This window comes from Ceratotherium simum, chromosome 4, assembly GCF_057802395.1.
Source record: "Ceratotherium simum simum isolate JZ-2026a chromosome 4, ASM5780239v1, whole genome shotgun sequence".
Taxonomy (NCBI): Eukaryota; Metazoa; Chordata; class Mammalia; order Perissodactyla; family Rhinocerotidae; genus Ceratotherium; species Ceratotherium simum.
Window position 1 is genome coordinate 51,362,241 of NC_141903.1, and position 15,028 is coordinate 51,377,268.

Below are 15,028 nucleotides of genomic sequence, written 5' to 3' on the forward strand. Positions count from 1 at the left end.
TCAGATCCTCTCTGAGGATATAAAACAAAGCACTGCATGTATGAGGAAGATATTTAATCATTCCTCTAGGTCCCACCCTCAAATTTTGTAAATATTGAACAAAAACAACTTTTGACATTTTATTAGTCACAGGACCATTACTTTAAATGACTAACTTTTTTGACTTCAGTCTGCCAACACTCCTGACAAGTTTTCGGATAACCAAAACTCGGATTCTCTTCACTTCTTTTCTCATCTTGACAACCTTTGAGGAATAAAGTCAAAATTAGAAAGGCTCTTAATTCAAGAAGAAACATACTTTATTTTGAGTTTTAATAACTATAGACTAAGTCTACTACTTTAATAAAATTTTTGTTTAATTATATTCATAGTTTGATGAAATCAAACTTCTTCGATATCAGTGAAGGAATCAATCAACATTCTAAAAATGTGTCTGAGGACTTAAGAGAAACAAGTTATGATTTTTTAAAAAGTCACAGCATTTCCAGTGATTAGTATTTTAATATTACACTTATATCTGGTTGGGCTTGGAACATAATAAACCGTGAGTTCCCTGAGATCAGAGACCATCATATTCATCTTTGTATCCTTGTAATTTAAAACAAAGCCTCATCCCTAATGGTAGGAATTTAATTTATCGAACGAGTGTTTATATTAACGAAAGCAAATGTGTGAAAGTGATTATATTTTAATTATTTATAGAAGACCCCTTGCATTTATTTTTAGTATTAAATTATTTCAAGCATAATTTTAAAAGAAACACCAAAAACACAATGGCACATTATGTGTACACATGCAGGCGCACACACACACACGCAGATACAAGCTTTAAATCATCCCAGTGGAGAACAATACTGAACTCTAAAAACAAAAAAATAGAACTACTGGCCAGGAGATGGAAATATTCTAATGATGAAGAACTACATTATAACAGTACTTAGTACAATGGGATGCTATCATTTTATTTTTTTTTTATTGAGGTAACTGGTTTATAACATTATATAAATTTCAGGTGCACATCATATTTTGGCTTCTATTTAGACTACATCGTGTTCACCACCAAGACTCTAGTTTCCATCCATCACCTTACAAATGACTCCCTTTACCCCTTTCACCTGCCGCCTACCTCCCTTCCCCTGGGGTAACCACCAGTCTGTTCTCTGTATCTATGTTTGTTTTTTTTTTGTTGTTGTTATCTTTCACGTATGAGTGAAATCATATGGTATCTGGCTTTCTCTGTCTGACTTGCTTCGCTTAGCATAATACTCTCAAGATCTATCCATGTTGTCACATATGGCAAGATTTCATCTTTTTTTACGGCTGAGCAGTATTCCATTGTATATATACACATCTTTATCTATTCATCTGTCAGTAGGCACTTAGGTTGTTTCCAAGTCTTGGCTATTGTGAACAAAGCTGCAATGAACAGAGGGGTACACATATTTTCGAATTAGTGCTTTCGTGTTCTTTGGATAAATATCCAGGAGTGGAATAGCTGGATCATATGGTAGTTCTAGTCTTAATTTTTTGAGGAATCTCCATACCGTTTTCCACAGTGGCTATACCAATTTACATTCCTACCAGCAGTGTATGAGGGTTCCCTTTTCTCCACATCCTCCCCAACACTTATTTCTTGTCTTTTTAATGATAGCCATTCTGACAGGCGTGAGGTGATATTTCACTGCGGTTTTGATTTGCATTTCCCTAATAATTAGTGAACTAATTAGCTTTTCATGTGCCTGTTGGCCACCTGTTTATCTTCTTGGGAAAAATGTTCAGATCCTCTGTCCATTTAACAGGCTTGTTTTTTTGTTGTTAAGTTGTATGAATTCTTCACATATTTGGGTATTAACTTTTTATCAGATATATGATTTGCATATATTTCCTCCCAATCAGGAGGTTGTCTTTTCATTTTGTTGATGACTTCCTTTGCTGTGCCAAAGCTTTTGTTTGATGTAGTCTCATTTGTTTATTTTTTGTTTCTCTTGCCTAAGAAGACATATCCAAAAACATGCTGCTAAGACCAATGTGAAAGGGTGTACTGCCTATGTTTTCATCCAGTTTTATGGTTTGATTCTTACATTCAAGTCTGTAGTCCATTTTGAGTTAATTTTGAGTATGGTGAAGACAGTGGTCTACTTTCATTCTTCAGCATGTAGCTCCAGTTTTCTCAACACCATTTACTGAAGAGACTTTCCTTTCTCCATTGAATTTCTTGGTTCCTTTGTTGGAAATTAGCTGTCCATAAATGTGTGGGTATATTTCTGGGCTCTCAGTTCTGTTTCACCGACCTGTGTGTCTGTTCTTCTGCCAGTACCGTGCTGTTTGGATTACTATAGCTTTGTAGTATACTTTGATATCAAGGAGTGTGATACCTCCAGCTTTGTTCTTTTTTCTCAGAACTGCTTTGGCTATGCGAGGTCCTTTGCTGTTCCACATAAATTTTATGAAGTTTGAAGATTAAAGGCCTTTCTTTTGTTTTTCAGTGGGTGGCACTATAGCGCTAGCTTTTGGTTTCTCTTACCTGAGCTGCCTCTGGCTATATTTGAGGGTCTGCACATTCTACTTTCCATCACGTCTCATCACTGTCACCTGTGCCTCTGGGGATCACTGACGCTTTGCTGTTGTTGGAGTCTCTGCAGTTTCTGGCTTTGCCGCCGGGCCCACAGGAATGGCTAACGCCTCCAGTGTCCAGAATCACCTGGGTCAGAAGCTCCACTGCTGTGGTGGTGGGAAGGAGCTGGGTGGGGAGGGCGCCAGGGTCACAGGGCACTGCCTCTGCTGTTGCCCGTTACCCTGTGGTCACAGGCGCTGCTGTGGTTGGAATGTTAAGAGTTCCGTGCATGTCTCTGCTGCTGCTAACAGGCTCTGAGCTGTGGCCATGGGGCTCCACTTCCACTGCTGCTCTGCTCCCTGTGGCTGCAGGTGCTGCTCCGGCTGGGTGGCTGGCTGGAGTTGCACACACACACAAAGTCAGCTGCTGCACACTGGGTTCTCTGAGGCTGGGGCGGCTGGGTCAGCCACTGCAGCCTGGGGTTCAGGGTCCTGGGCACTGCCTTTGCTCCTCTCCCGTTTAGTCTCTTCTGTGTGCTACAATCTACCCACCTTCATAAGTATCATTGTGTGGATCTCTCCAGAGTCCTAGTGTGTTGGGCAATGTAGTCTTTGTCATGTTATGGATGTTTTACTCGCTGTAGATTGAAGGGGAGAGACAAAGAACTCTTCTCATGCTGCCATGATTATGATGTCTCTCATGGTTAAGTTTATGTTTTGCCTAGCATTATTAGGAATCATACATCTTATAATTCCTCCTGTAATGTCCTTGTTCTCCTTCTCCACTTTAGGAACTACATACAATTCAGTTCAGATATAATCTTTCCTATGAAACTTTCAATGACTTCTTCAGTTAGAGATAACACTCCATCCTAAGGGTTCCCACTATGCTTTGTAGGTAGCATCTATCTCACTGTACTGTCTCTAATTGCTCATGTAGCTGTCTTTTTCTATAGTCTGTGAGTTCCTAGAGGGCAGGGGCCTTGCAATATTTACATAGTGTCTTCTGTGCCTTCCATGAGTGCCTGGCACACACAATCCCTCAAATTCTTTTTGCCAAAATAACAATATCAGCATCCTGTTTCTTCAAGGCTCTTGCATTTGGTGTAACACCTTCTCCTACTCTCCATTAATATCATTCACTCCCTTATTCACTGAAGATATGGCAACCAACTTAGAATTTCTTTCCACCCTAAGGTTTGCCATCATTCTGGGGGACGTAGATGTCTGCCTAAATAACACATCTGATACTATATCCTTACTTCTTGACTTCCTTTTTTCTAATGACCTAATCTAATCCATCTCAGCCACTCACTTTCATGGTCACACCATAGTCCTTGTCATCACTCACAACGATTCCATTTCTAAAACCATTAATTCAAATACTCTACACTGAGATCACAATTTCTATCAGCTTGCTTGTTCAACTCCACCCACTACAATCATCTTTGACTTCACTGGGACCACCAGTTCACTGACCCCTATACTTTTCTTTTAATTTTCCTCCTCTTATTCAGTTTTAGTACATGATCAACACTTGTCTCAATACCTTAAACTCCCCTAACGTTCTGGTTAGCAATCCCTCTAGTTAACCCTGGATGAAAACAACATTCTTTATCGCAGCACCCCAATAGCCAGGAAATACCTGAGACATTCTATTTACTACAAATTCATCATAACTAATCTCAAGTGGGTCCCTACACTTCCTAGCAATCCTACCCATATTTTTTTGGTCCATTCACTCTACAATGACTATTTTAAACCTTTGTCTGCTTTCCTAAAACATCTGACCTCCTCTTCCTCTTCCTTTCTCTTTTTCAATTTCATGGAGAAAATAAAAAAATAAAACAAAAATAATCAGATGGAAACCATCATCTTTTTACTACCAGGAATACAAATTTACTTACATCACCCATCTTCCTCTATTAATAAAGTTACAATATAAGAAATACCCCTACACATATCTGAGGTTAATCTTTCAACTATGTTTTGGATCCCATGATTTTCTGCCTTTTTAGAATCCTTTCTATACACTATTCCTTTACCCTAGCATTGTCAATCTTTTAAATGGATGTTTCTTATTGGTTTTTAATCACGCTTGAGTCATTTTCATTGACAAGACAAACAAAACATCCTTACTACAAAGTTCACTAGGAGCACTCTCTCTCCAGCTGCCTCAGAGCCAAGCTTTTAGAAATGTTCCTACTCACTATCTCCATTTCTGCGTGCCACACAATCCCAGTTTGATTTCCATTCCTATCAGTCCACTAAACGCTGTCACAAAGAACACCAATTATTTCTAAATAATTGAATCCAACAGGAATTTTTCAGACTTGATTTTACTTGAAATCTCAGCAACATCTGACACTGTTGACCGCTTCTTCTTGAAACACTTTTCCCTTGGCTTCCATGAGAAAACTCTCTTGGTTTTCCTCCTTCCTGTCTAGTCACTCCATGTTGGTCTTCTTTGAAGGCTCAACCGTCTCTAATCAGTCATGAAACGTTATAGAGTTCAAGAGGCAGTCCTAGGCCAGCTCTTTTTTTCACAATATACTTTTTAGTTCTAAGTGATCTTATCTGTGTATATTATTTTAATTTGCCACCTAAACAAGGATGACTAAAAAATTTCTACCTTCAACTGAGATCTTTAGCTCCAGACCAAAGTGTGCAACTGCCTACTTGACATTTCTTTTCAGTATGCTTAAAATCACCTCCTACTCACACTTGAATTCACATTCTTCATATCCAACTGGATCCCTTTTTGGGTGTTTCATATTTCAGGGAAGGGAACAATCATTTCACTTATAAACCTAGAGTCAATATAGGTAGCTCTCTTTTCTAAATCCCTCACAATAATCTATTACCAAGTCCTCCTAATTATCTTTCAAATTGTACCACTTTTTTTCTATCTTGACCTCCTAGTTCTCTTGGCAGTTACTGGTAACTGGTTTCTCTACATCCATTCTTTTTTTTTTTTTGCTGAGGAAGAGTCACCCTGAGCTAACATCTGTGTCCAATCTTCTTTCTTTTTTGCTTGAGGAAGATTAGCCCTGAGCTAACACATGTGCCAGTCTTCCTTTATTTTGTACATGGGTCGCCACCACAGCATGGCTGATGAGTGGTGTAGGTCCATGCCTGGGATCCTAACCTGTGAACCCAGGCCGCTGAAGTGGAGCATGCTGAACCCAACCACTATGCCATGGGGCCAGCCCCTCTATATCCCTTCTTGCCCCTCTCCAATGAGTTATACACATCTTAGTTAGAATTCATTTTTAACACACAGATTTGATGTCACATCTTTACTTAACTCTCTTCAATGGTTTCTAATTGCTCTTAGGATAGCCACATGGGGCTTCTTTTAGTCCTTAATCTTCAATATGCTCATATCTACCACCAAGTCTTTACACCTGCTGTTTCCTCTGGTAGGAATGCTCCTTCTCCCCACATTAACTTGTTAACATCTTCTTATCCTTCTGATTTTGGCTCAATTGTCATTTCTCAGTAGAGTCTTTCTTGACCTCCCTGAGAGGGTCAAAATTCTCCTTTACAAGCACTTAGAGTGCTTCTAGAACTTATCACGACCACTATTTTAAGTTTAATACTTTACTTTTAATCTGATTATGTTTAACGTGTCTTTCTCCCAGTAGGTTATAAATTCCATGAAGGTCGCTATCTAGTTTTACTCAACATTGAATCTTAAAACCTAAAATAGAGGATGGCATACAGTAACTGTTCAATAAATATTTGTTAAATAAATGACCAGAAAGGTAGCAATACTCACTTGTTCATTCAGTTTCAAATATATAATACATTAACAGATGGCAGAGTAATTAGGTTTCTCTCCCACTAATTATGTTAACCTCTTTGAAATTTGTTTCAAAGTTAGATCCATTTAGGAAAAAATCACACTTGCATAAATGAAAAGCCATTTCATAAGCAGCTTAATAAGGGTTTATAATACATTTTTAAAAGTCATTCAAAATATAAATTAATAGCAAAGGATAAATTATGCATTAAAATATATTAACAAATGTTTCTAATTGCTGTACCCTGCTGGAGCACGAGATGATTATATAGCATTTGCTAACTGCTGTTAACCAAACTTAACTAATAAACTGCACTGAGCAGAGTCAGTCCTCAGTTACATTCCAATCATGGGAAAATGAGACTCCAATTTTAAAATTCCAATTTAAGAAGTACTATGTTTGTCATTACTGCATAAGGGAATTTTAAAAGCAAAGGGAATGCTTTGTGTACTTAGTTTCATGCCAATGCCAAAAAATGCTTTTCTAGCTTATTAACTTTTTCAGTATTTGTGTACATGCAGTGGAAAATTTGGTAAGTTTAGTATATTAAAAACATAAGTATATTCACTTTATATAAAAGTGAAATTATAATGTTATTTTTCTCACCATTGCCCACCCCAAGCACTTAGCTTTCTCTAAGCATTTAAATTTGTTCTTCCAAAACTGATGAACAGCTACTAATAACATTCTTTTAGTTAGGATTTAAAAGGTTGCCTATTCATTTGTCACCCAGGAATTATGAAGTTGGTTGACAGATAAACCAGCTGTCAACAAATAGGCCTAAAACACCCAATATTGTTAAAAGGTCAATGTACTACTTAATAGCAATACACTTCAGTAAATTCTCCAACCAAAAGCAAATAGAACTATTTTTGTTAGAAATGTGAAAAGAGTATGATATTGTTTGAGAGAAAAAGAAGGAAAAACAATAAAGTGAGCAAGGAGAAAGTACAGGCATAATAATGAAAACAATATGTGTTGACAAAAAAATACAAAATGAAAGAGAAGTGGAAGGAAAGACTTTGAAGACAGAATTTGAAGGACAAATATGTGTCATTATCATCTAGACTGACAAGCGCAAGCCAAGTGCTTCCAAACAGCAAAAGAATGCATTTACTATAATCTGTGAAAGCAAAAGAAGAAGAGTTAAGATTTACACACACACACACCCCCCCCACACGCAATACATGTGCTGAAAGTGAGGTATCATCTAGAACCTAGGCATACAGATACCCTCAGTTAACCTGGTAAAATCTGAATAGAGTAATATAACCTGGATCACCTTTTGGGTAGACAACACAAAAATATGATTGTAAATAAATTAAGTGGAAAGCTAATATACAGTACCAGCTTGGAAAAAGACCACGTGAACATATGGGGAAGAGTCAACATAAACAGAGGAAAGGGAACCACCAAGAGCAAAAGCTGGCAGTGTCCAACTCAAGGAGATTCCAAAGAAGGGTTCCCCAGCTCAGAGACTTGAGAAATCCAATTTGTACTGGAATAACTCAATTATGGGGACAGATGTATCATAGCCCAACACTGAATCATGCAAGTAAAATCCCTTTCTGTAGTTCTACATTCCCAGCAGCCGATGTAGATTAGTAGACAGGAAAAGAACGTTTTACAACGTGAGCATTACTATCTACATTAGATATATTTCTTAATAAACTAGCTTTCTCATTTATAGAGTCTCTTACAAGCTATGGTTAGTGTGAATTTGCTTTTGAGAGAATAAGCTATACATTCGGGGTGACGATGATAACAAGTTTCTGATCTACAAAGCTGAGAGCAAACTGTGGTCCACAGACAAAAGTAAATGCAACTTTGAATTGACTCTTAGTTGGCTATCTACTTGCCAGTCAACTAGCCATTCTTTTTTGGTAATGAACTGACTTTGGCATGCTTTTGAATTAATCTGTAACAAAACCCCACCGTTATTAGAAAACAATTATTCCAAGAGCTAGTATTGTTGTAGGGGAGCTTGCAGTGCTAAGAAAAATCTGAGTATATCTGTGTTTCTTAGACTACATTAAAACTTTTGGCTATTCATTACTCATCTATCAGATTGGCAAACACAAAAAAATATGACAACATGTTCTGTTCACCAGTGTGTGAGGAAACAGGCACTCTCATACACTGCCGGAAGGAATGCAGATTGGTATACTCCTTCTGGAGGAAACTTTGGCAACACTGAACAAAAATCCTACTTCTAGGAATCTATCCAGAAGACACACCTCCAACAATAGGAAAAGGCTGTGGACAAGACTATTCATTGCAGCATTCTTACAAAATGCTGCATAAGAGAAAAAATATGACATACAAATAAAGCGTAAGCAATGTGGTATTTTAAATCAATGCAGGAGATCTGCATGTATTATCATGGATAAACCTTGAAAATAATATTTAGTGAAAAAAGTAACTTTTACAATGACGTCTGAGGGATGATACTGCATTTATACAGTAGATACCATACATGCAAAGTTTAAAAATATACAATATGGGACCAGTCTGGTGGCGTAGTGGTTAAGTTCACACGCTCCACTTCACCGGCCCGGAGTTCGCAGGTTTGGATCCCGGGCGCGGACCTATGCACCGCTCATCAGGCCATGCTGTGGTAGTGTCCCATATACAAAATGGAGGAAGATGGGTACAGATGTTAGCTCAGGGCTATTCTTCCTCAGGAAAAAGAGGAGGATTGGCAATGGATGTTAGCTCAGGGTCGATCTCCCTCACTAAAAAAATATATATATATACAATACCATACACTGGGTATAAATATGGGTATATATGTTACTAAAATTATGAAAAATAGGGATGAGAAAATAACACACTGAAAGAGTAACCATTACTTCTGAGATAGAAAAGAAGGTGGGTTATGCATTACAATATGGCAAAATGTTGACATTTACTAATACAGGAAATAAACTATAAGGATATTTGTAATATCATTTTTCATACACCTGAACTATTTTATAGTTAACAAAATTAAATATAGTTTTATACAAAGGACTTCTAATTTGGCCATTTGGATGATAAGTTATTGTTAAAATATACTTTTTTCATTTCTGATGAGTAACAATTTAAAAATTCTAGAGTGCTTGGCGATTACCTACAACGTAATCATTCATTATTGAGCATATGCTGCCACCTAGCAAAACTTCCCAGCATAGTTTGACAACCAAACAGAAAATGGTTCTCTTCTTATGGATGGACTCTGATTTACTATTCCAATAAAAATTATAAAAAGTACTACACATTCAGTTATGAAAAAGGAACTTTGCAACTTCAAAAGCACATTCAAATATAGTTCTTGAAATTTTTAGCTTCTACAATATGTGGAGGCAAATCATTTTGTTCTCTGGCACTTCAGTTTCTACCTTTACTATCTTATAGGAAACAGAAAGCAATTTTCTAACGGGCTTCTTGGTAATTTGCTATCAAGAATAAAATACTGTCAGTTTTACATAAAATTAAAGAACCCAATCAGATTGTTTCACCTCCTAATTCTGATTTTACTTATCACCACTGCCCAAAGAAACAGCTGACTGGAGCAAACCCAGCTCCAGTTTTACAAATTCTTTACTCACTAAATGCTCCGGCACTGTTGTTTTCAACTGTGCATCCTTTCTCTGGTTTTACCAGAAATGGAGGAAAAAAAGTCTACATTCAGGAGATTTGCCCCTCTCATTTGAACATTAGGTGACTCAAGCTGAGCTATCCACACTTTCATCTGCCCAACGAATATTTACTTATTATTACCTGTAGACAGGTACTAAGCTAGAGGTTAGGGAAGTTGCTACAAGTCAGTTAAATATTGTCACTTCAAAGTCCACATAATGTACTGGTGAAGATAAAATATGCAATAAATAATCATAAGATGAAGCAAAAAATGATAATTTAAAAAAAGTAAAGGTAAAATTTTACATTACTTCAGAGGAATAAATGTATTTTAAGAACCTAGAATCAGGAAGTGTTCTATAAAAGTTAGCTCTTGTCCTTGGAAAATTTTTGAAAAGAATAGAATTATTAAGGGTAGAAGACACTGAAAGTTAGCATAATAAGTGCCTCTGCAGGCAGGCTTTTATTTTCACAAAAGACATTTTGGGAAATTAAATATACTATAAATTAGATGGCCACATAACTTTTTAAAAGAAAAAGCTATAACTAAAAATTACACATAGGAGCCGGCCCGGTGGCATAGTGGTTAAGTTCGCGTGCTCTGCTTTGGAAGCCCAGGGTCTACAGGTTCGGATCCCAGGTGCGGACCCGCGCACTGCTTATCAAGCCATGCTGTAGCAGGCATCTCGCATAAAAAATAGAGGAAGATGAGCACATAGAGCAAGATGTTAGCTCAGGGCCAATCTTCCTCAGCAAAGAAAAAAAAATAGATATGAATTCCAATATCCCAAAGACAATACTAGAGATTTATAAACGTTTGTGAATCTGATGAAACCTATGGACTCTTTTCCTCCCAGAGACAGACATACAAAGCAGACATACAAACACCAATTTACATATAATTTCTGGCAGTTATAGGACCCCTGAAATACATTCCTAAATCTCAGTTAAGAAGAGCTAATTTAAGATATTAAGGATCATAAAAATGATGCCTCAAGTTATTCATTCAACAGACAGGTACTGAGGATATGATGGTGAGCAAAAACTTAAAGTCAGGTGGATGGGATAAGAAATCTCTCTCACAGTCACATACATATACACTAAGCAACTATTACGACTGCTAAAAAGGAGATGTCAACGGTGCTCACAGACTGAGTGGGGTTGTGGCATAACAGAAGGTGGTGAGATTGGCCTTGTTTAGACTAGTCTTTACCTAGATCAACAGAGAGCCACCAAATAGATTTCATGCAAGGGAGATACATGATTAAATTTATGCTTTGAAGAGTGCATGCCAGCTGCACTATGGAGATCAGATTAGAGGGAGAGTAGTCAAGGTGAGTAGTTGGGAGGCTAATAGAGTAGTTTTGGTGGGAGATATAACTTGGACTAGGATAGGGGTTATGATGGAAAAGTAATGGAAAGATCTGAAAGATAATAGTGAATTTGAACTTTTTCAGATATATTTTTTTCTTGAAGTTAATTTATCTCTTATACCAATTTTCTATGAAATTGTTTTTGTTAATTTCCACGAGCTATTTTATAGCAATGGCATTAGCCATTTATCTGTCATATTTGCTGTATTTTTTTTCCAACTGGTTGTCCTCCATTTTTCTTGGGGTTTCCCATTTCTATGTAAACAAATCAATATTTGTTTTTCCCCTTGTAGTTTTTCTCCCATTAATTTTAAATTATAACACCTTCCAACATCTCCACTTTTCTTCTATCTTTTTTTCCCCACCTTCATATTAAATATAATATCTACTTTAGTGTGGAATGTATATACTTCCTAATTTGATAAGTTCATTTAGTCATCCAGCAAACATTTATACAGCACATATGTTGTAGGTGATAGACATACACACAAAGAGAAACAGGTAAACAACTGTTTCTAGAGTAGGAAGCACTCTGGTTGGACAAAGAATACACACCTAGCCCAGACTGAGGTGAATCAGTGAAGACTTCCTAAAGGCCAAATTTTAACTGTTTTGAGGAGGCCTGGAAATTAGCTAAGAGGAAAAAGAGCCTTAATTGAAGACGCCCTAATGTCATTTACTATTCTCAAAGTAATTTCAAAATTGAACATGAAGCTCACTAGTATTTCCAGCAAATTCCGAGGTACATCACCCTAAGGTCTTTCATGCCTCACAGGTAAGCTAATTGAAAAGAAGTCCACCAAATGTTTTCTGGAACTAGCACAAGCTTAATGTATGTTTATGAATATAAACTAAATGCCTTCAGAGTTTCCCTCTTCAATATATCCTGTACTCCACTGACAAGTGAAATCCAGACTTATTAACCAGGCAGTAAAACAATAATATATTTCAGTTTTATTTTCTACTTCATCCCACAAGTTCTCATCAATGGAGAGTTATCTATCCCCATACCATCCAAGCGGTTTCCTATTACCATCTCCTCCCTGCTTATATTGGTCCCTCTATCTAGAATGCTTTCTTCCCCTTCACTGAATTACTGACTACAATTCCTGTGTAAGATCCTTAAAGGCCAAGAACAAACATCACTCACTTCATTCTCCACACTACTTGTTTTTCTGGGCATTATTCTGTATCCTAAGTGGGTGTTGCTTACCCCGCCCTACCTGAGTATATGTTGCTTGAAAATAAAAAGTATGCCTTACACAATTGTGTAACATAACAGTGACTTGCTCATAGCAGACACATATATCCCCTGAATAAAGAACTTCCTTTGCTGTAGCTGTGAGGTCCTCATTTGATCCTTGCTTTTCCAGCTTACTTGAAGTCTTCAGAGGACTTATGACTTTCTTGAATAGAAGCAGAAACTGGACAGGAGACAGTGGCAGACATGATAGCCTGGTGACACTGACACATTCTGGTGGAGGTGATGAGGGCAAATACCTGATTTAAAACTGGATTAAGAGAGAACGAGAGAAGGGGAACTGGGGACAGCAAGTATATCCAGTTCTTTCTTAAAGTTTTGCTGTAAATGGAAGGAGAGAAATGGGACAGTAGCTACAGGAAGAAATAAAATATATCCTTACAAACGATATGGTCTCATTCAGGATGGGCAATTTCTTAGGAGAAGCTCCAGTTCTCAATCCCTCCCCTTCACTGCCGGCAGTCAATAAAAGGCAAATAAGGCACAATGAGAGTTTATTAACTGTTCGGCACTGTGCAGTTTATATATTCCAATTAATGTAATTCTTACAACAACCTTGTGAGAAAGGTACTACCGTGAGCTTCCTTTTACAAACGAGGACATCGAATACAGAGTTTAAATGATCTTCCCAAAGTCCCACAGATAAAAATTTATGAGGCCTGAGGGCCAGAGACACGTCCCCTGCTCGAGTCACCTAGCAACCGTGAAGGGGAGTTACCGTCGTCGTGCTCCGAGTTCCGGGAAACCCGTCGGGGCCCATCCAAATCCTCCTCCAGCCGCACTCCCTACCCTCACCCCCGGCCAGCCCACGCGCCCATCACCAAGACGCAGAGGAGCCGTTCCGAGAACCCTAAAAAGGCAGCCCCCCAGGTTCCCAGACCTCGGTGCTCACCTCGTTATTGAGGTTCAGAGTCCCGGGCTGAGCCATGGTAGGTCCAGAAGGAGGATCCGCAGCTGCCGGCACGTGAACTGCGTCGCGCAGATCGCGGCTGCGCCGCCACGCCCCTCTACGGCAGCCTCTTCTATCCAAAACTCACTCGCCGTCTGCTCGACACCGACTCTTTGAGGGCAAGAACGGAACTGAGGGAGAACAACTTCCGGAGCAGAGGGCTATGCGCCGGAATTGTGCGTTCCTATGGAAACCAGACACTGGCGCGTGGTCCGGAGGGCGGTCTGGAAGCTGTTGCCGCGTTTAGAGGTGTTTCAGGATGCTGATTTTATTACGTTGGTTTGCAGACGAGGCCTGCGTTTGTAAGGACCTTGGTTTTTGTGTTCCAATTTGGGTGAAAGAGTTTTTAAGAAGGGTCACTTGAGTGACTAATTTTTGACCCGAATTTTTATCTAGTGTTTGTAAAGATGCCTACTCTTCTAACAAGGCTGCCTTATTAGATATAGCTTTTTGTTCCAGCTCTCATTATAGCGCAGGCGTGGACATATATTTCTCCTCGCTGTAAAAAGGTTTAAATTTAGCAATGAACCAGGACGCTCGTTTGCTGCTGCGTGTGGGAAGCGCTGTTTAGAAGTATTAACCTGCAGGCAAAGGACACTTGAAGGAGTGAGTCTGAGTTAGATAATATATTGCTTAATCGTTAACACCTGGTAGTATTGAGCGTTAAAATGGGTGAAGTGCTGGGGCAAACGCTTTGCATGAATTATCTACAAAATAATCACAGAAATCCAATGAGATAGGAACTATTATTCTTATTTTATAGATGTGGAAACTGAATTCCTAGGAGCCAAGTGTCTTGCCCAGAGTTGCCCAGCTGAGGCCGACCATTGCTACAGGACTCCACTGCTGGTTACATAATCTGAGGTGCCCACTGCAAAACGAAAATGCAAGACCCCGCCCATTCAAAAAGTAGGACAAAGTTTCTTCTTTGCTTCCATGGTGCCTCTTGACCTGTCATATATTTTTCATTTGGTATTTAAATGTGGTGCTCCCTCAAGCACAAGGATACTGATGGGTTTAGTGCAGACCCTGTCAGGTGCCTGGGACCCCTGTGCTGGGACTCTGGGAGGGGTGCATGTGCTAGAACGAGATGGCAGCAGTTGCTGGGCAGAGACAGGAAAGTGGGAAACCAGGGAGCCCAACTGGGAGGATATGGGAGGCAGGACCACACATGATGTGAGACTAAGCCCTTGACATGTTTCATTGTCACACTGGACGTCACTTACAAAACTCAGATTCACACATAAAATTGTTAAGAATTTCAAGACTGTGATGAAAGAACATTTAAGCGAGCCCGACGTCTGAGCCTCTGTCCAAGAGGATGGCCCTGTCCAGAGCCTGTGCTCTTAACTTGCGATTCTGTACTTGTATTTGGGTTGGTATTCTTTTAGTTTAATGTTTGATTTGGGCACAAATAGATTAACAGCTGACTTCCTGTTTGACTAGTGTCACATAAAGGTAGTTT

The 15,028-nt window shown here is 38.7% G+C and overlaps 1 protein-coding gene and 1 long non-coding RNA gene across 5 annotated transcripts in view; one reads left to right on the forward strand and one right to left on the reverse strand.

Moving 5' to 3' along the window:
• SRFBP1 (serum response factor binding protein 1) overlaps positions 1 to 13,632 on the reverse strand; it is a 73,799-nt gene extending 60,167 nt beyond the window's left edge. The window contains exons 1-2 of the mRNA XM_014796538.2: positions 13,507 to 13,632; positions 156 to 244 (exon numbers count right to left, since the gene is read on the reverse strand). Coding sequence (XP_014652024.2) covers positions 156 to 244; positions 13,507 to 13,542 — 125 coding nt within the window. The 5' untranslated portion in view covers positions 13,543 to 13,632. The remainder of the gene's footprint in view (positions 1 to 155; positions 245 to 13,506) is intronic.
• Positions 13,633 to 13,785: 153 nt separating this feature from the next.
• Positions 13,786 to 15,028, forward strand: part of LOC147917290 (uncharacterized) — a 61,724-nt gene continuing 60,481 nt past the window's right edge. For 3 of the 4 annotated variants that reach the window (XR_015551973.1, XR_015551974.1, XR_015551975.1), the window contains exons 1-2: positions 13,786 to 13,865; positions 14,327 to 14,472. This is a non-coding gene — a long non-coding RNA (uncharacterized LOC147917290). The other variant, XR_015551976.1, reaches the window with a different exon arrangement.